We start from the raw sequence: 22,163 nt of genomic DNA on the forward strand, positions 1-22,163 counted from the left end.
CTATCATGAAGGATTTTTTATGCATATTTCAGTAGATAAACTATATTGTTCACTTAGATGCTAATAATCTTTCTTTCTTTTTTAAAAAAACAAGTCAGATCTTACCCATTATGTGGCCCATGTTGATCATGGCAGTTGAAGTTTTCTGAGCTCCCAACAGGGAACAATCTCTGTTTTTTCTTCTGAAATATGGTCTTTACAATTTGGGATAGAAGCACAATACATAAGCAAAGCGTAAGAAAACCAGCATTGACCTGTCTGCATCCTGAGAAAGGAATCTGGTTTTCAGGTTATTTTGTAAATATTAGATTTGCTGAAACCAATTAAATAAAGCCAAATAAAGATTATGTGGACTTTCAAAACATTTTCCATGGGTGGATTTCATCCACTGACATTCATTGAAAATGCAGAAAATAAGTAAATTAGTAATTGCAAAACTGAGATTTTCAGAAACAGTTAAGTAATTTGCTGACTTGAGTGAGACTTTTGTCTGATTAAATAAGGAGTTTTGGAAAGGCAGAGGATTTGCTTGTGGAAGAGTGAAGTAAATAGCTGATCGAGTCTGGAACAGGTTCCATTCATTTTCACGGCAATCTGATTAAAAATCCTAAATTAAGGTGTATAATCCTAAAAATTGATCTTTTGAATCAAAAGCTTACATTTAGAATCAGGACTGCACACAGATTGGTGACATAAAAAAACGAGTTTTTCTAGTTTTGTTTGAAATTAGACGATGTGCTACCGGCGCCTTGATTAATGCAAGTGCATTGTGTTCCTTGAGCTACACTTTGTTTTGGTTCGATTGGCTACATCAAAGCTAGTTCTTGTATGCTGTGCTGTAGACACTAGCAATACCAAAACTACTTCTTGTCACTTCGTCATTCATATGCGTTGAATTTGCCTCTTTTTGTGGAAAAAACTCTCTTCCTTAGGACCGTTTATCGTGGTTTATGGACGTGGTAGTAGAAGACAGACAATATTTTTGCAAAGATATAAAAAGCTTTATAGCCAAAATACTGGCCTGCATTATCGTATTGCTCAACTTCTATGCCAAGGCTTTCTCTCAGACCAAATTTCAACCATGCAATGTTAAATTGCATCCTTAAAATTCTATAAGAAATTCGCTCGACCTCAGCTACTATTTGGAGGAAGGAGCAGACAGAAAGACGGGAATCTGAGGCAGCCGCCCCTAGCAAACAGGGAAAATACCGTTTTGGTAAGGAAGAGGGAAGCGGATTGCACTGCCTGCGGGACACAAGGCAGAGGCCAGCGCTTTGCCTCTCTGAGGTGAATGACACAGGGCACTGTCTATTCCAGCGCTCGTTTGCAGCTCAGTTTTTCTGCATACAAACAGGGGAATTACAGGTGCAAGCAAACCATTGCGCTTCTAGCTAACCATTTGCAATACCCAATAAATTCAATTAATATGGTGTTACAGAGTGGTTGGTGTATGCCAGCTGCAGCTTATCAACTAATTACCATGTTAACAGACTGCTGGCAGGAAAAAGGTTGCTTACCTGGCTGGCAGACAAAGGAGATAAGGGCAAATGCTAAACTTTTTGCTGGTGTTTTCTAGCAATCAGTACAGTGTGAATTTTCATTATCTCTTGCATACCTGGTAGTAGGACTGTTGCTGCTAATTTTCAGCCATTTGCTAACACCTAATTTAAACCTCTGTGGAAACATTGGTGTTTTTTAGGGTGTGACTAGTTATTTGACAGCCTGCGAAGTGGCAGGTGAATGCTGACAAGTTTTGAGAACTAGGTATTCTCTGAGGATATTGCTCATAAATGGAAGCAGGGAAAATTCAAGGCAAAAGTAGCCTATAATGAGGATGCATGTACCTGAAATAGTAACCTTAGGTTGTCTTCTTCTAACTATATAGAGACCTGAATGAAACCTTGTTCTACCGTGCTGACATGCTATTCTGGCCCGTAGGTTTCAAAACCAGCACTTCTCCTGAGGTTAAGAGCTGTGGTCTAGATTTGGGACAGTTTAAATGTAAGCTGGATCTAGATACAGCACATGTTGTGAACATACCCTTAAAAATGTTGCAGAAAAGGAATAAATGAAAGGAAAGCTGAAAGCAGCGAGAACATGAGAATCGTATTCCAAAATAAGACAAAGCTTTATAGATATCTCAACCTTTTTCCTTGTGCTAACATCAAAGACACCAGCGTTGTTTCATAGAGTATGATGAGAGAAGCAAAGAAAAACCAGGTGATCTTATTAATTTCAATAATTTTATCATGAGAAAAAGAACATTAATTACATTAAGTGTAATTTATATTGATCCTGAAGTCCATTTATCTTCTTCTTCCCACCTCCTGAGATGCATATAAGGTCTTGACAGTATACGATTCAAGCTGACCAAGCGTAGATATATCTGCAAGTTGTATCGGAGCCTTTGTTTAGCAGGTGTAGTTTGGTAATTGCAGCAGTCGCGTTTCCAGTGTGTGTGCATGTAAGTTCTGAAAGCCTGGCCCCTTCTTTCCCAGGCACATTATCAGCTTTGTCAGTAATGGATCTGACTTGATGACAGTATTTAGAGCAAATTGAATGCAGCGTGCTTTCAGCTCCAACGTTCAAGCCATATATGTAGTGTTTGTGGCACAGACATTCATCTCTTCATGTAGTAGCTGCTTAGTGAGGGAAGACAGTGAGGGAATCACCCACGGTTGCAAAGGTGAATGTGGGTGTCTGCACCTCCAGCTCATTTCATGAGCAAGAATCATTCCTTGCTCTGTAGGCCAAGACATGAGATTCCTCAGTCTTTACAACTACATTTTGGTGCTCCCTTGCAGAAAATTGGTTCCTAGATTAGGTGGTTTGGGGTTTTTTTGCCTTTTTTTTTAATGAGATGGTAATGATAAAAATAGCAGGCAAAGAAACCTTGGTCCTGTAAAGCTCAGTGGCAAAGCTTTTGCTAAATTCATTGGGGCCCAAATGTCACTATCGCTAACACTGTAAGTCTTTGGTACAATGAAGCCAATCTTACAGTTAGCTGCCACCAAAAATGTATATTTCTAGTGCCCCTGCCCTTTTCTTGCCATAACACTTGTGTTCATCTGCAACCAACTAAACAAAAGATACTGGTTTGGTTGTCTGAATTGGTTCCCCACGATTACAGCAGTTTAGCTCTAGCTTGAAAACATGCTATCAGTAGTGTAATATTTGTGTTTTGTCTTCCTTATGTTACCTTATTTGCAAAAGCATTTAATTTTTTTCCCATTTAGGAATACTTCAATTTAAAATCTAGACCACCCACTGACTCTGCTGATCAGTCAAAATTTCTGAAGCAAAGTAACAAATTACCAAAGATTTCCCAGAACACATGCAAAAAATGGGATAAATTACTCCATGTAGAAAAGAAAGAAGCAGAGGTGCAAAGGTGAATGACAATTGTAGAAGTGGGGAGAGGGTAGGACAGCTGAACTGGAAAAAGGAGAAAGGATCCATATTGGGAGAATAGGAGTACTAAAAGAGAAGCAATACAACTGATATTGTTAAAATATACTAATAAAGAGAGTAAGAGCACAGAGATGAAGAATGGTAAAACCATTGAGTGATATATTGGTTTACATTTTCAATTTTGGCTAAAATTAAATTTAGTTTTGTGGAAAATGTTTTCATAAAACCTTCTTATTAAACCGCGTAAAATATTCCCCTCAGCTCTGCAGAACATATTAACTTATAAAAAACATTGATTTTGTATGCTTTATCAATTGGCACTTTGCTACCAACTAACCTATCTCCCTTTAGACTTATGTTGACATTTAAAGACGAGTGAAACAACAACCCTTCCACCTCTCAACCACGGGAAAAAAAAAGTTACTTGCAAAACCTGCAGTCCTAAGGAGTTGGTAGGATTTGTAAATGATTTCAAGTCAATCTATGGCAAATTATTGCAGTTGGAAATAAGCACTATATTCTGTGCTGAGACAATGTTTAGCTTCTCAGCAAAACAACATTTTAAGCTGTGGATGGTGTTTTGCTGCTAGACTATTTTTATGACTAGCTAATTTTGTTAATGTCACCTTAGAGGTATTTTAATGCATTGTATCTTTCCTCCCAAGAACCTTCAAAATTTAAATTTGTAGGAAGTAAGGAACCTGGGCTTGTGCACCAACAAGTAGAACAGTTACCTTAATAATTTTCTCTTAAACATGTTTGAAAGTAGGTTATTGTCTTGTTCCCTCAAACTCAGTAAGCTTCTGACAGATTTCTTAGAATAAATGCAATGGCGTGAGTTCGAGATGGTAACTGTAGCTGCTCTGCTCACAAGCACCACACCTCTCCACCACATCAGTGTGTTGTGTGCGCAGGTCTCAGCTCCCGTTCCCTTTGAATCATGATGCCATTATGATCAAGGAGTGTACAGTGTGTGTTCGGCAATGCAGCCAGTTTTGTTGTACCTCTCTCGTGGTGATTAGATCGTGGCTTTGGATATAGACTGCTCCGAGTCTGACGAAAGTTTGTCACTGAGCTATAGCAGCCACATGTGGAACCACCTCATACTCCTTCCCTCCCATGGCAGCTCAGTCATTGATGGACGTCCCCTGGGGAGCCAGTTCTTGCCTCGCCTCGAGAGCTACCTGAGGCTGGGTAGGAAGGGTGAAGGCTGAGATGACCCTGTACTCGGACCAGGGTGGGTTTGAGCTTAGTCTCTTGCACAAGTTTACAGCAGATCCTCATCCTGATTTTGTAATTGGGCTGCATCTATCCCACTGGTTCAGCAGAGGAAGCACTGAGATTTGTTTTTCAGACATATTCATCATAATGAGACGTTGAAATTGCAGTGATCTCAGAAACCAGTTCAGCAGAATCCAACAATGCTGCAGAAAGTCGACCACAAACAGATCTACAATGATAGCACACAGAGTGAAAATTAATATGTGTCCTGTAAATAATTGCCTTCATGCCTCATTGCAAAAGCAGTAGTTAAACATTCTTGTATTGTGAGTGATTTCCTATTCACAGTTTGTGGGAAGGCATAAATGTAAAGAAAACAGGTTTGAGGTCCCTTTGTTGGGTTTTTTGTTTTGTTTTTAAGGCTGCTAATTTCAATTCATGAACACCATGGGAGCCTGCAATTCCAATTTTCTTTTCACAGTATTAATGAAAACTGGGCACTGAAAATAGTTAGATTTTTCCCTCTAAATTTTAAACCACTTAGAAATACAGTGAAGAATAAGAACTTTCTAATCCATTATTACACAATGTAAAACTGTGCTCAATTGTTATTATTTCATGCAAAGTTTTTCATAAGTGGTAGAAGAGGCTTTTAAAAATCTGTCTCTTCTAAGCTGGTCTTTGAAGCAATCCAGACAGGCTGTGTGCTCTTGAGAGCAAGAGTTGTGCATCAGGGAAGTTAAGAAGGGATCACTGCTCCACAAGATCACATTTGTTTCCGCTCACTGTTATGGCATGGGCTGAACATAATTACAGTCTTTATGGTTTTCTATTGTTCCTAATCAAACCATCCTCAATTTATTATAGATTCTTTCAGGATTTTTTGGAGATGACTTTTTATTCTTAAAAATCGGGGTCATTTTAATGACATTTAATCTTAACATTCACCTTTAAGGTATTTTGCTTCTCATTTACAATAACAAACTTCATCCGGGATGAAGTCACTGTCTTTTTGATGCTGCAGACACTAACAGAGAACTGCAACTGAGTAGCAGACAAGGTTACCCGTAGACATACCTCTTCGCTGTGCTGGTTCAGCTACCAAGATGCTGGGAAGAAAACTGCTGGGAAGCAAAGAGCAAGATTTCTGTAACTTTATAATCTTCATTTGCTCTCATTGAGATCATCTCTTGTCCCTTGCAATAGTTCCTGTCTTGCAGGGGAAAAAAAAAATCCAGGTAAATTCCCCTTGGGTACTCAAGTCTTAGTCAAATAAAGGTCTTACATAAATAGAAGGCAGCTGTTTCAGCAATGTTATGGATGGGGATTTGTTTATTTACAAAGATTTCCGAAGACGTATAGGGTGGCCTTTTCCCAGTGGCCATTTCCTCTTTGTTTCAGAACATGACACTTGCTTTAGCATGTGCTCCATTAGCCCTTCCTGCCTAAAATGCTCACAGACAAACCCACGTGCTTTGTAAAACTTTCCTCTTATTTCCTTCTCCTTCATTTGTCTTGAGAGGCCCTGCTAGGTTTAAAAGGATATTCTAATGTAAATGGAAGAAAAATAGGAAGAAGTCATTTCCCTTGCTGAACTGCTCCTTTTGCAGAAGTCCAAAAAATGTAACAACAGATGCTTTGAAAATGTTTTAAGTTTAAATAACATTAATGTAGTGGTTGAATATTCCTCAGGCAGATGGGATAAATGAGATAATTGTGAAAACATTCTTAAAAATAAAAGGATGCCATCAGGTGAAAGGCAGGAGTTTGGGTAACGTTGAAAAATATTCCTTACATGTTTTTTTAGGTTGCAGTGTTAAAAGAATGTTTTCCTCTGAGCAAGCTGTTAAGTGTCATTTAGTAGACATTAATTGTAAAGTTAGTTGACGGTATTTGGCCCAAACGTCTGTATTTTAAAGAGAAAGAGCAGCTGTTAGTCCATCAGGTATTGACAGAGTTTATTCAGTTGCTTCTATTATTTCTCAGAAATTAATTTCCAGAAATCACATGCAGTAAGATAAGAGTTTGTCTCGTTTTCATTCACTATGGAAATACTCAGGAGTCTTTATTCGGCAGCAAAGCATTGTCTCATGTAAAACAGTAAGTGACACCCTGTGTGTAAAAGAATTTCCATTTTCTGCATTAGCTACAATGAAGAAACAGGATCTAAAACGATCACTGACTACTTTGGGGCAGACCACATTTCTTAGTAGGGTGAGAAAAAAATCTCAGAGCCTTCTGAAGCGAAACGTCAAGATCTCTTGTGTAGTCATAGAAAATACCAATTGTACCAACTCGTAACAACTAAGAACTTTCAAAGGGAAAAAAAATAATATTAAAATACTATTTGACACGAATGACAGTTTTCTTGAGTCTTACTGTGGTGCCTCTGTTCTTTCAGCCAAATAAAATGTCACCTTCTTTAAACCTATGTGGGATAACTGCCAGGAAGTGGTGTTTCAACAGTAAGAACACAAATCACCAAGAAATAAATGATGAGTAATACCAAGGTGGGGAGGAAACTTAGTTCTTCTGGGGATTTGTGGCTTTTTTTTGCTGTGTTTTATTATTCATAGGCCAATTGTGGACGTCTGTAGCTGGTGGCTGCTTTTAATTCTGGTTGTCTCCAAACTTGTTGCTATTTTTTGACTAGTGTAGACAGTTTGAGTGGCATTACTTTTAATGTAGCATCCTTAAAATCATCATCTTCCTATTATGTCTTTACAGTGCAAAAAAAGTTACTGTGGGCCACAGTATGCTTTCGTGCACCTTGAGCAAGACACTTCTTCAATACGTTTCAATAAAACGCTAGTTGTAGGCAAGGCCTGATAAGCTAACATGATGAATATATTATAAAACCAGTGTTTAATAATATTCTTAGTTAACATTTGTATTTTACTGACTACATTTTTAGCCATGCAATAACGATTTAAAATGCGGTTTCTATGAGCCAGCCCGGATGCTTAATGAGAGTGTTCTGCAGTGCTTGGTGGGAAACTGCTTGGATCGCTCACTTCTCTTTTCTTGCTCCTGAGCTCAGACAAGGCAGCCACTCCTGAGGGTACACAGCCTCTCAGGAGTTTGGAAATGCTAGCCATAGTCAGAGGAACATTGCATAGACCCAGGTCACTTCATTTCTGTCCATGACACTTGCTAAGTTACAGAAGAAGATCCATCACAGCTATTGCCACTTGAAGTGATTCTATACAAAGATCTGCCTCTCCTTCTGAAAAATGCAACAGAGAAAGGAGATCGTGGGAAGTGCATGAGTATTGTGTGTGCTGTGAGCATTTAATCTAGAAATTCCTCCTGGAATTCCACATTGCAGTGCAAGGGGACAAAATGCGCCAGACAGCACAATAATTCTGTCAAGAAGACTTTACAGTCTGAAGACATAGGTCAGTTCAGTTCATATCACAACTGAAAAGACCAGAGTCTGGCCTGAGAGGTGGGTTCTTAGAAGGCTGAGCCCTTGTTCTGTGCAATTTGAGAGTTTTTTTCTGGGCATAAAGCATTGCTTGAATGAGTGTCTGGTGTCGGCATCAATGACAAAAAGAGGAGTGGGAGAAGTTGAGGGAAAAAGTGCTCTAAAGTGTAGTGATATCCAAGGAGGATTCTCTGAATTAGAAAAGAGAAGGGAGGGTTGGATAGCTCTGTAGAAGTAATAAGGTAAATATAATTTGGAAAAAAAAATATTAGAAGGAAAGGAGGAATTGAGAAGCTTGCTGAGGGAAGTCTAAAGGAGAGCTGAGGATACCATATTTGTAGCCAACTTATTGGATGCTATCATTTATTATTAGGGGGAATTTTGATTTTCCCCCATTCTGTTTGGTAGTCTGTCTTATTATCACTGTCTTCTCAATAAGTACTATAGTGTCACTTTTTGCTCTTTACAGGGGAGCGAGAGAGAGGGAGGGAATGGCAGAGGGAGGTCCCTTCCTCCCAGATGTTTGTGTTCTGGCCTTTAAATTGTGGCGTACCTGTTATTTCAGATTATTTAGGCACTCTTTGCTTAATAACAGCATTTGGAGAAATTATACTTTTGAAGGCTAAAATGAGACTTTCCTTGCTGTCCTTTTCCTTGTTTAAAAGCCTGCTTACTCATGCTGACAGACATGGAAATGGAATGGGCTGCAAACCTAAATGTTTTCGGACTGGTAGTTTAGGGTACCCTGATGGGCAGTCCTGACCTCGTGAGTGCAATTGGAAAGATGCATGTTTGTAGCAGGTAGATGTGACTAACTCCTCAACATGCAAACTCGGTAATAACCTCTCCCTTATTTCATTATCTACCTACAGCAAATCCTACCAGGGCAGGAGGAGGAAGGGAGTACCCTGGCTCGTCCGAGGTGATTCGTGAATCCAGCAGCACGACAGGCATGGTAGTTGGGATCGTGGCAGCAGCGGCGCTGTGTATCCTCATTCTCCTGTATGCTATGTACAAGTACAGGAATCGAGACGAAGGATCGTATCACGTAGATGAGAGTCGAAACTACATCAGTAACTCAGCACAATCCAATGGGGCTGTGATCAAGGAAAAACAGCCCAACAGCGCTAAAAGTTCCAACAAAAACAAGAAAAATAAGGATAAGGAGTACTATGTCTGATCTCAACATCTAAAAGAACGCTTGTATAGAAATAGTCTTCATTTTATCTGAGACATAATACAAACTTATTTACTTTACTTTTTATGAAGCACATTCAAAAACAAACAAACAAAAAAGACAGGGAATGCAATCAGAAAGGAAAGACTGTTTTTAAAAACAAGCATTTCATGCTCTTGTTTTTCAGAAACAGGAGCTGATAAATTCCCTAACATCCACAGTGTTTTCATTTACTCTGCCTGTCTTTATGTTGCTGGAACATTTCTGAAAGACAATGATGACACCACGCATTCATAAAGCAAGGAGTATTACTACAACATCAAGGCACAATATGAAACAAAACAAATTAAAAAAACAAAACAGGAAAAAAAAAGAAAAAAAGAAGCTACCTATGATTCTGGATTTAGCCAAAGTGCTAGCGCTTTCTTGAGAAGTAAGTTAGTCTTATTGTCAGAGAAGACTGTCATTATATGTGGTGACTCAACAAGCAAACATAAAGAGTTTGCCGTCTGGTGCAGTGAAGCAGTGATTGGAAACTTGCAGTTGAAACAAAGTGCTGGCTTTTCTGAAGACTTACGTAGAAATACTTTCAAAAAGCCCCTTTCTGGTTGTGAGGAAAATAGTATGGAGGCCTTATTTTCAAAAACAAAAACAAAAATCTGGAATATAAGGCACATTTCCACAAAAAAAAAAAAAGAAAAACAAGAGGGCATAGATGCAATCATTGGGAAATTTTCATGCACGCTTAATATGTTATTACATATGTTTATATAAAAACACATCTATATGTGCTTTCTGGACTGTGATAAGTGATGTTTTATAGCCTGTTGTATAGAAAATGCAAACTATATCTGCTCTTCAGCCATTTTTGGTAAACTCAATGTTATAAGTGTTGCTAGGTATAGAGAGTTTTATGACATCTGGAGCAACAGACATACTTCAGTTTTTTTGCAGCCATTATAAATCGTCCCAGATTTCTTCCCCTTTTTTTTTTTTTTTTTTTTAATTTACAGTGTAGTGGTTATACTAAGGGGGATGTGTATGAATGTATATAAGAGTCAGCTAATTTTTTTCTTACCTGTACAGCCTCTATTCTGTTGCAATTAAGTTTTAGTAGTTTGTATGAAAGAAGTGGACTAGAAAGCAAAAATATATCTCTACTGTAATTTGTCTTCTCCCTCCTGTCCCCATCTCTTGCTCCTGATATGCATCAATGAAGTTGATCAGAATGGCCAATTTTCCTAGAAATACACTTTCATTAATTAGCAAAATATTTAGTGACTTAAACTGGCCTTCGGCTTCCAGTCAAAGCTTCACTATTGGAGAGCATGGTTTGCCTTACAGAAACCTTGTTCTTAAGAAATTATGAGAATGATGAGTTTCTTGAGAATCTTAGGAAGTATCGTATAGTGTTTATCTGGCATTCAGTTATATGAACGACAGCTACTACAGCATTGGGTGGTAAAAGATCTAAAAAGACCCATTTTAATTATCCAGGCTGATTCTACTGCAGAATTTACCCCTTTCTCCAAAAATGAAATAATGTTGAGGTGCACGATAGTATTTTTCAACGGTGGGCATTTTGACATATGAAAAAGTATTTTTAGCTAAGTTGATTGTGTAGTATTGCAAGACGTCATAACCAGACAAATATAAGTTCATCATGTTTTAAAGCAACACATAGCTTTTCTTGCATATATAAAACATTAATGCATTTTAGTTAAACATATTAAATATAATGCTGTAACTTACATGTTAGATTTTTTTTCTAGTATTATTTCATTAGGTTCACAGCAATAAATCATAGCGTAACATTTTATTTACATGGAAGTTCAAAGGGAATACATTAGACAGAAAGAGGGTAGTTCAATAGAAATCAACCAAATCGTTGGAAGGCCTCCTGGGCGGGATATAGATGTTCACACTTTACGGACAGGAAGGAGGAATTTAAAATTAGCTTTAAACAGCGGGCACGAAACATCTTGTTGTGTGTTATTCTCTGTAGCTGATGAAAAAGGCTGGAAACTGGTACAGCTATCTATCTGGGAGTCAGAGCACTTTACAAATACATGTAGCTGACATGAAAACACCTCTCTTGAAGGCTGCCAACCACATCGAGGTGTTTCATGTTGCATTTGTAAAACAACTTTTAATTTTCATTAGCATTTACACATAAATGAGAACAAGTTCACAAAATCCATCTGATGTTCATTTCTTAGATTGTTGTTCACCTGTGGCATTCATGATTTCTCCCACCTTTACAAGACAGCTGTACTCAGGGAATGGCAGGGTCAGGTACACTGGAGGTCATTGCTGGAAGCAAGAGACTTCAGCTGGAGGGGGGAAAGAAGAAGTTGAAAGCCAGGTGGTGTTCAGATTTCGGTGCTTGAAGATACATAGAACAAGAATAATATGATGACAGGAGACCGGACATGACAGAATATGGTTTGGGCGAGATGAAATGGTCTTTTCTGCTTCGTATTGATTGCATTAATGAAATAGCATGGTCCTGTCAACTTCCAGGCAGTTTGGTAGATTAATCTTTAACTAAATCCACACATCAAGGAAAAAAAAAATAATCTGCTATTACTAGAATAAGCAAACACGATTTTAACACTGTTTCTGAAGGTTCTCCTTTTTCCTCTTTAATTTCATAATTTAACAAAAAACAAATATGGATGTATCAGAAGTGCCAGCAAGTGGATTTAAAATTCCTTTTTGTTTAAAAACAGCAGCAACAAACAAACAAACAGACATAAACCAACTACCTAACATAAAATTGGATCCTTTCTCTATAATAACCTAATTTGTTTGACTGAGATGGCTTCATTTCTATGACTGTATTGTGTTGCCTTTTTTAACAAAACACTAAATAACGTGTGAAACTTTCAACCCTAAGACATCAAAGAGAGGCCCAATGCCCCTAACCTTATAGTGCTTTCTGTGATAGATATTTACGATTTTTTTATTTGTTGCAAGGCCAATTTATTCATTATTGGAAATGCTAAGCAAGTGGAATTTACTGTTTTGTTAATAAAAATGTTTCTTAATACAAATGCTGGCTTGTTTCTTCTGTTGGTCGTAGATCTGGAGTACCTGTTCGTCTCAAAGCAGTGAAAAGAAATGGTAAATTGGTATGAAGTTACAGAAATTCATGTCAGGAAAAAGTGACCTCAGAGCTCTTTGTACACTTAACTGAAAACCTTCTACAAGTCTTTTGTTCAACTGTCCCTGTTAGAAAAGTATAAATTGCATTAATGCATTGTTTGGTTTTGCATAGAGTTACTTCATTTGAAATTTTCTAGCTTTTTTTTCTTTAAATCAAGAAATTAAAACTTGATGTTCCCCTCCCCATATGAATGAAAAAAGAATTCCCTTCCTTTTCTGCCACTTTTTTTTTTCTGGTTGAAAGAAGATGGCAGAAGGTAAGGTTAATGGGATGAAAAGTTAAAATATTTTCTCTTGTCTAGAAGATGGTTTAAAAAATAATGGAAAATGGACATATTTCAGGTCATTAAAAACATTCCTAGATAATAATTACAAAATTTCAACCATAGCTAATCCATTACATAAGTACTTTCCTATTTAGCATGGCATTTAAATTCTTGGGTAACTTCAAGCAAACATCTAATCCTATTGATTTAAGCAAGTGTCTAAAGTTGCCTAAATGTATTGCTGAATGGGGATGGAGTTAAGCTGTTGGATCTAAACTCCAAATAGAAATTAAGGATGTATCTTCTTTAATCACATCAGTAGCTGCTTTGACTTCAATGGGATTTATTCATCTGCTTAATTAGGTATAGACTGAAGTGTTTTAGATAATTTAAGTTCAGGAATATCTGGAGAAAACAGCCCCTATCTTCCATTGGTATAAAACCGTTTCTAGTTAAACTTACGTTCCAAAGAGCTTTATACTGGGATTAGTACTCTGTGTGTGTGTGTGTGTGTGTGTGTGTGTGTGTGTGTGTGTGTGTGTTTTTTTAAATAAATACTCAACATTACATTTAGGAAAATGCTTTTTACACATTTAAAGGGGCTATAACAATAGTTATTTTTGTTCTACTACCAAAAAAACCCCCACATTTAATTATACTCTTTTTAATTCTACACTATATTTGTTCTTTTTTTTTCATGTATCTATAGTGTACTCTCCTTTTTTCCAAAATCCTAATGGCCTCTCAGTACCTGCATCATCCATCATCAGCCAACTGCTTTAAGTGGTGGCCTCCATAATCAATCACCACTGTGGCCAAGTAGTTAAAAAACCTTCAAAAGATGAGGAAAAAAGAGAAAAAGCTAAACAACTTAGAATAAGGAGCACACATATAGGCTGCAAACAACAACTGTGTTTGTTAATTCCTCCAATATGGCTTCTTTATAGTTCAACAAAACAGATTTAAATTGCATATCTAGATATGATTTTCATATTGATTATAGAAATTTGCTTCTGAGTTCAATACAGTCATGTTTAGAGGTGCTTGGAAGCATTGTGCTGGGGTAAGATGGATTTGTCAGTGCAATTTTATTGGGAATGAAGGCTATTTGTTTTATTTTAAAGCCCCCACTTTGTTAGAGTCTGTAAGTATTTCAGCATTAAAATGTTTCTGTCCCTCATGGGAGTGGGGAGAAACAGAAATCCACAGTGCATTTAAAATAATTTCTGAATTGATAAATACTTGGGAATGATAAGATTTCTTGCCTGCCAGCCTCTGATTAGTCTGAATAGTCTATTCCTCCATTGGTTGGTCATTGCTTTCCATGAAACCAGAAGTATCGCCCATGGGTTAAGCCTCGAGCTAGAAATTCCAGAAAAGAAAAAAAAGAAGTCATTTATACAGGTCTCCTCAGTTTTGTGAGGAGCAGGGCCAGAACCCACCCAGTTGTTTACCCACTTACTTTGGAGGCTTCTTCCTACTCAAGGTCTTTGACAGACTTCAGCTATCAACTTTGACTTCTGGAAAACAAAGTAAGGCCCCTCACCTTTCTCAGTTACTACCATACAAATATCTCCATTTGTTGTTCAGAACAAGCAGGTTTCCATATGACAGAGCTCCTCCAGTGGGGCTGAAAAAACATGGTGACATAAGGGGTAGAGTTATTTCAAAGAGTGTGGGATTCTGAGTGAGTAAATTGCCTTTAGGGACAGTAATTTCATGCTGGCATACACTTGAGAGGTTTAAAAATCCAGGCCAGTAATCCTCAACAACATCCTTTCAGTAAACAATAAAGACATTAGCTCATTTGTCAGCGAGCGCAGGAACCGACAACGTGGCTATCAAAATGTGAACGCATCAGTCTGGTTGCAGCAAATAACGGAGGAAAATGGAATTTGGGCAGCCAAAAATAACCGCTGGCGCGTTGGCCAGACTCTTATGAGCGAGTCTGATTACAAGCCAGTAAGCATTTATCGGATGATAAATAGCAAAATACTTCTATTAGTCGTAGTTTGGGATGCAGCAGGCAGACAATACACAGGTACGGCCTGCACGGCTGCACCGGCATTTTCAGGCCAGTGCCCTTCAGTCAGGGGGGACTGGGCAGGTTTTACACAAACACCGGCTGCACGCCAAGGTGATCGGCTGTTTCCAGAGAAACCTTCCTTTTCCCTTTGAAATGAACATACATTTTCTGGGGACAGTACAGCAGGTTGCTTCGTGAGACAAATTAAGTGGCTCCCAAAACACGGTGGCAGCACAGCGGGCGCCATACAAAACGGAAACCCGACTCGGTTGGCAGGGGGAACCTCCATCCCGCTCGGGAGAGCCCCGTCCTCGGGCACAGCAGCTGAACACGGTCCAGACATGAGAGGACCGACCTCACACTGGTGGCGGCGCCTGGGTGCAGCAGACACCCGAGCTTGGCTTTGTGCTCCCCATCCACAGCGATGGCAGCCAAGGGCAGGGTGCTGGGCGAGGTGCACAGGGAAACCTTTGTACGCCATGACGGGCTCAGCTTGTGCTCCGGGGAGGGATAGCAAGGGCCGGGACACGAGGAAGGGCTTACAGTCCCTGGTGTTGTCCCCAAAGGGCTGCCCTTGCTCTCACTCCCGCTAGGCCCACTCTGCCAAAATGGCGGGTCAGCCCATGGTCCCGGGGCCATTTTCAAGTCCACAGCAAGCAGGGGACAATAAGTAGTGTCCAGCCAGTGTGTAGTCACTTGTGGCCCCTCCAGCCAATGCTTGAGACAAGGCTGTTGAGGTATGAGCTATGAGCATCTCCCTTTTTTCTTTTTTTTTTTTTTCCTTCTTTTTTTTTACAGAGCTCCTGCAGCTCCCACAGCTATGGCAGGGCTGAGGCCTTCAGAGCCGCGTTACCCTGGCAAGCACAGCGTATTGGGAGCCAGTACCACCCCCTGAGGATGGGTGGCTGCGAGGAGGGAAGACGCAAGGGCCAAGCCCCCTGGTCCAGCATGAGTACAGAAACGGAGGGCAATTCAGCTGCGAGGGTCTCACAACCGGGACTGGGCAGGGAAGTTGCCACAAGGCTCATGGCTCAGCAAAGCTGAGGTGGGTTTTGGTGGGAGCAGGTTTTCCTTAGCTGCCAAATCCCTCAAAGAAAAAAAGACTAGGTTTCTCAAAAAAAGGTGGTGGCAGAGAGTGTTTAGGAATTTGACTAGGAGTTAGTTTAGGGTTTGTTTAGAGCTTTACCTGCCCAGACTTCATGCCAGAGAAGAGAAGCTCAGGCCTCCTGTGCCTGGAGAAGGACACTGGGCAGCAAAAGCCACCCCAGGAGCTGCATCCTACAGGCAGATACAGGTAACCCTGATTTTCTGGGACACCAGATCTCAAAGATTTGGACCAGAAAATTGGCTGAAGGTGAGCTCCAGCAACACACACTGTTAACCACAGGGAGAGGGACAGGCTTCAGCACAAGGAGATATAAAAGCCTTGAGGAAGAAAATAGAAACAGACCCCCAGCTCTCCTGGGATATCCCATCCCTCCTGCCACTATCTGCTACTCAGCTTTTCAGGCTCACAGGTGGGTTCCATTCCTTCCTGGCTACACGTGGAGAGATAGCAGGCCTGTTACATCTGCCTATCAGACCCACCTGGCAGAAGGGCTGCTGCGCTAGCGAGGGCAGAGCTGGCTGTAGTTATCAGACCCTTCACACCACGTGTGAGCTAACTGTACAAACATTTTCCTCTAGATTCAGGCATTGCTGGCAACCAATACAAAGCAAGGAGTCACATCAGGACAGAATTTAAAGGCCAGAACCACTTCCTCCCCTTCTTTCTGAGTTGTTACTGGCTTTTGTTTGATTTACAGGGGAGGCCTAAGGCATAGGACAAGAACATACTCCAGTGAAAGAAAGAAAGGGGAAAAAAAAAAGGCAAACAGGCTTTGTCTTATGCTGTCCAGCAAATCCCCATATAGAAAGCAGAAGAATTTCAGGTAATCAGTTTATTTGGTTTGTTGGTGGGTGGTGCTTGGGAAAGGCAAGTTTATGCTCAGCTTTTCTGAAGGCTAAGTTTGTTTGGGAGTTTGTTTATACCTGTCTGCGGGCTCTTTTTAGGGAAGTCTTTCAAAATGCTGATAGCACAAATAAAATTGCCATTACCTAGATCAGTTTCTCATCTATTTTAATAGCTTTGTCTAAGTAAAGATTAGAGAATTTGACTCAAAGTTAAGCCTAATCTGCATCAGAAAGTATGGCTCAGTAAGAGTAAATTCACAGGGCAAAGCAGTTGGTGCTGAGAACCTGACCTCCGTGTTGCATTTCAGGATTTTCTTTGAAGCAGTGGCAGTCTGATCCCATGGACTGAGTACCAATTAGTAGTCAGGTGGCATTAGGTGTGTTCATGGAGCTCACTTTATTTAATCTGGAAAATGTTCAGTTCCTCCATGTGGAGTGCTCTGTGAAGTTAATTGAAGTGTAATAAGTGGGAACAGCTGGAGTTGCTTCAGAACTTTATTCCTGATCTTAAATAAAACTATCCTATTGAAATAGCCATTGTGCATTGCTATATGCCAATGTGTTTGTAACAATTAATTATTTATTATTTTTAATATGAAATACGTAGACCCAAAGGACAATTGCTGCTACACGTTGAGGCCTTCCTGGTATTTTTACAAGATTTTTTGTCTCTGCAATTCTGGCCCTCATCTTCCTTTTTAACCACCACCTCTGCATCCTAGTATCCCCCTTTATGCTTTTCTTTTAGCCTAAAGAAGTAATGGTTTGAAAGACTTGTTTCCTTTGAATAGGTGGAGATAAATATGGAAGTATTTTTAGATAGGCACTACGGAAGGAAGCCATGTTACCAATGCCAAGAACACCAACAGTGCAATTGTTAACTTGTAGAAATAAACTGTAAGCAAAGCTGCTGCTGCTAGAGCTCTAGATGGAGTAGGTGAACTGGAAGAAATGGCTGGGGTAGAGCTGGGTTTGGCCATTGCTCAAAGAGGCAGAACCCCACTGAACAACGCTGGTCTTTAGGGAAACTCTAGGTTCAGCAACACAGCTCTGCTTTTAACTGAAGTTTTGGCAGTCTTCTCTAACCTAGTTCTCACCAAAATCAATCCTTTCCTGTAAGGGAATTAATTGTAATCAGATTCCTGATTTAGTTAGTATTAAAAATATCATGAGAAACCACAAGAGATTGGGGCTACATTTTGAGATCTTTCCTTGTATCTTCTGTAGACAGGAAAGCTGCCATTTCCATTAAGACTGCAACTTCATTGCTGCTTTTAACTACAGAGTGATTACACTTCCCTCTAGCACACTGTGTATTATTATGAGCATTATTCTGAATAGTCACCATTAATTTTTTTAAATTTCTAAGAGTTAAGCATCAAAGACTGACGATACAGACTGATGATAAAAGATTTCTAAATCTGAATTCTTGTAAATGACCATATTTGTGTTTAAGCGGCTGCTTATAAGTTTTTGCCTGAGTTCCAAAAATCATCGTGATATGTCTATTTTTATTATTATACTTTAGCAAAAGTTGATTGCTAAATATAGGCAGAAACATTCTCTGCTAACATAAGCTTGTTCAGAAACAGTTTGGTTTCAGTTGAGAACAATTCAATTTGGCAACAAAAATACGACTTCAGACTTTTTAGACACATTAAGTAAGTTCTTGGTGTCATTTAAGCTAATTCAGAAATTTTACAGACTTCAAATTCAAAAATAAACTTGGAATTTTTGTTGATCTGAGTCTTAATGGGAGTTACCACGCATCCTGGGTGAAGGTTTCAGTGTGTATGAATAAATCTGTGGCAACAGTCTGGTGCCTATCTCACATGCTGCCTTTCTCGAGGGCAGCTTTGCCAGACCTGCATGTGAGCATGGTCTCTGCCTGTTATGCTGCTCTGCACCCCACACGAAAACGTTCAGTGATTATCCATCCATGGGAACTATTACATAGACACTGCTGTGCACCAGCAAAGTCACTTTCTCAAAAGCAGAACTTGGCATTAATATATACTCTGCTTGAGGCAAAACTCCCATTAACTGCAGCGTGAGCAGGGATTTCATCCTGAGTATGTAGCACCCCAAACAAATCAGTATATTAAAAAATGCTACAGAAAGCAGATTGAGAGGAAGGATACGCCCTGCACAAGCATCCTAAACACAGAAAAGCCAATCCAAAGAACCTAAACTAAATCTGATTTCGTAAAATGGACAATAAGCTGGTATGGATGCATAACGTACGTTTGCAAAGCCCTTAGTGGCCTTTCAGAACTCGCCTGATGTTACCGTAATAAATAATGCAGCCTAACAAAATGGGGACTGTACAAGCAGGACACTCCAATTTTCAAAATTGTTTTCAAAAGTCGTGCAGATGCTATGTAATGAAAGTGGAATAAATATCAAACAGTGGGGCTTTTTGATAATAGGATAGAACAGCAAAATGATGAAGGTCACCAGCCACAGTGGTTGCAATTGTCTGGGGAAAATAAAGAGAAAAGGAAAAGGAGGAAAGGAGCCAAACAGCACTGAATATCCCTGATCAACAATGAGACTTCGCTTTTGTTGTACCCTTGTAAGGCCCTCAGTTCTGAAAACATTTTGGAAATGTTTGCAGAGCTGCCGGTTATGACTGTTAGGTAGGGAGATAAGACAGCCTAGTGTTTGTAGTGGTGTGGCTGTGGTAGCCCTCAGCTCAGTATGGGTTAGCTGCTTCAGCAGCTGACCAGCTTCTCTCACAGCTCTGTGGTGCTGCAGACATGCAGCTGTCTGCGCTTCAGCTGGCAAGTTCAACATCATCTCGATACCTTCGTGCAAGCTGCAGTGCGGACACTCAGGCCTCTTTGCCACGCTCCCCAGACAGAAGACCCACAATAAAGCTGGGTGATGCACCATCACTGCCATGCCTGGACTGTGGGATGTGGTGAGGGGCAGCCAGGGTCTGCCAAAGGAAGTAAGGCAGAACTCCTTTGGAAAAAATGGCAAAGCACTATCAATTTCATTCCTGTGGGGCACATCCAGTCTCTGCTGCAGGGCGGTCCCAGGGCTCCATTTGAATTTGATTCATGAATCTTCCTTCACATGCTTATTGAACACTGTCAGCTGGAGCTTCTTCGCTGAACAGCTACATTTCTTTTCTACTCCCACTATCATCCACCAGGAATTTTTGAAATGCAGAGAAGTGCTTTTGCCACTGCATATGGATTTCCCTTACAGGTTTTTTTTTTTTATTATTTTTTCCTAAGGCTGGTTAAGAACAATCAAATGATACCAATTTTGAGTTAAGTCATAATAATCTTTCAAATTCTTATATGATACCAACACTTAGGTTTCAAATAACTGAGCATTAGCATGGTAAATAATTTTCATTGGGGTTTTAAAATAATTTGTGAAAATTTACAAAAAAGGCCTATTACAAAACCCCAAATCAACAACAAACATATTAATACTGTCCAGTCAGTCCCTCTGTCGCTACAGTGGTGTTCATTCTAAGCGCTCAAAGTATATGAAACAGACTACAAAGCCTAAGACTTTCATTAAAATAAGAGTATTTGCAACATATGAAATGTTAGCATGAGTAGGGAGAAAGTCTCATCTTACAAATTTTTGTCCTCGTTAAAAACTAGATAATTGTCTAGATTAACTTCACCAGCATATTGACATTATTGAATACGATTTTTCCATTTAGAGAGCTTTTCTCTTCCTAATATACCTATAACCATGTATGTATAAATGTGGAAAGACATCATAATTTCTAAAGCATCTACTGCTTGAACTGACCTTGCTTCCCATACTAGCATATGTTTGTCTAAGCACATGCAAAACCCCCTGTGCATACAAGTGTAATTGTAGCCATGCTGGTGCGTTCAGTGGGAGAAAGGAAGAGGACACCCATCCTATAGTAAATACTTAAGTATTTACTTATATTTTAAGTTTGAGCTTGCACATTTCAAGAATAGGAAACTTCTTGATTATCCATTTTTTCTAGTGTATGCAGTGGGAAATGAAAGTAGGAATGAAAGGTGTTCTTGATGAACAAAACTCCAGTTATGAGCAAACGTTTGTATGCACACTGGACTGCCACCAAACATCAGAGCCATCACAGAGGTGGACAGTACTGTGTTGAGGTGAACCACGATATGTCTTCAGGTTAGCCCATGGTTATATAGCAGATGCTACTTTACAGAAGTTGGTTGGATTCCAGCCTTGCTCAGAGGCATTTTATGTCAGCATAACTCTGTAGGCTTCATTGCAATTTTTCATGATTGCACCAACATGAAACTGAGCCCAGCAGTATATGTCCATGTCACTGGGATTTACAGTTCAGACCTTCCTTCAAACTTGTACAATGGAGAAAGCCCTGCTTTCTCATATTTTTATTCCAGAGGGAACACTAAAGTTCCATTGTTACAGCACTACAACATGAAGAGCAATAAATGTAATCAAAAGGGTCTTTTATCTTTTTTTTTTACCTTATTAGAAAAATCAGCAGTTCTGCAGCACTGATCCTTGAAGGTATATAACACTACTTTGTTACTACAGCAACAGAAGCACTGACAGTACCAAGTTACAGGTGAACTGGGTCCTTTTGCAAGACCAGATCGCAACTAAAATGGTTGCTATAAATCTGCTGTATGTAAAGGTGGTGGAATTAAAAGGTAAATAGGACAAATAGAATATAGGAAAGAACCTTATCTTACATAGAAGCTTCTGCGGTGCTTCACAAACCCTTAAGTCAAAACATGTGGGAATATGTACCAAATCTTCAGCAATTAAATCAGTCCTTCTAGTTTTGTTTTGCACTGTTCTACAAAGGCTTGGCCTGTCAGTTGTTTAGGGACTGAGGGAGATCTCTAAGCAAGGGGTACCAGGTAACTATTTTCACAGTAGAAAGAGCTGTGCCTAAGGGAAGGACAGGATTTTCCCAAGGGTCTTGCTGTAAAAAAGATAATGTAAACTGCCTCATCTTGGATCAGCCGCTTCCTGCTGAAGCAGACCTGCTCTGTTTTTTTTTTTTTTTTCTCTGCTTCCTTTGGGGATATGTGTAAAAGACACAAGGTATATAGGGGAAAGAGGGCAATCTCACCTCTCTCTTTCCTCCTTGACCTTCAGTTCTCCTCCTCACTCTAGAAAGTGACAGGATCTCTATTCTTGCTAAGGCGCCCTCAGAATAAATACTGGATCTGAGTTACTTCAAACCCTGAGCCCATATAGAGACCTTAATGCAGTCCAGCTTTCAAAAGCACACAGTGGTGTGAGCTATTATGTGCTGAGCTCTTTAGAAAAGCTGACTGTAAGTTCTATTTTTTTTACTAAGATCCAGTCCATCCTAGTGTTTGTGATGCAGAAATACTTTCATAAATTGTGCCAACACATTTCCTAGCAGAGAAGCTGCTTATACTGAGCAAAATGTGCTTGTGATGAGAGAGGTTAAAAAGAAACGAGGGATAAAATAACAAGTACAAAGCGTTATATTAATGTAACTATCTAATTTAGCTCCAATTGCTGATACTG

At 39.5% G+C, this 22,163-nt stretch overlaps 1 protein-coding gene across 39 annotated transcripts in view; it reads left to right on the forward strand.

The window, feature by feature from the left end:
• NRXN1 (neurexin 1) overlaps positions 1-12,292 on the forward strand; it is a 717,017-nt gene extending 704,725 nt beyond the window's left edge. For all 39 annotated transcript variants that reach the window (XM_074578846.1, XM_074578845.1, XM_074578848.1 and 36 more), the window contains one exon: positions 8,932-12,292. In XM_074578846.1, coding sequence (XP_074434947.1) covers positions 8,932-9,239 — 308 coding nt within the window. In that variant the 3' untranslated portion in view covers positions 9,240-12,292. The remainder of the gene's footprint in view (positions 1-8,931) is intronic.
• The last annotated feature ends 9,871 nt before the right edge of the window (positions 12,293-22,163 follow it).

The sequence above is a fragment of the Larus michahellis genome, chromosome 3 (genome assembly GCF_964199755.1).
Source record: "Larus michahellis chromosome 3, bLarMic1.1, whole genome shotgun sequence".
In the NCBI taxonomy this organism is placed as follows: domain Eukaryota; kingdom Metazoa; phylum Chordata; class Aves; order Charadriiformes; family Laridae; genus Larus; species Larus michahellis.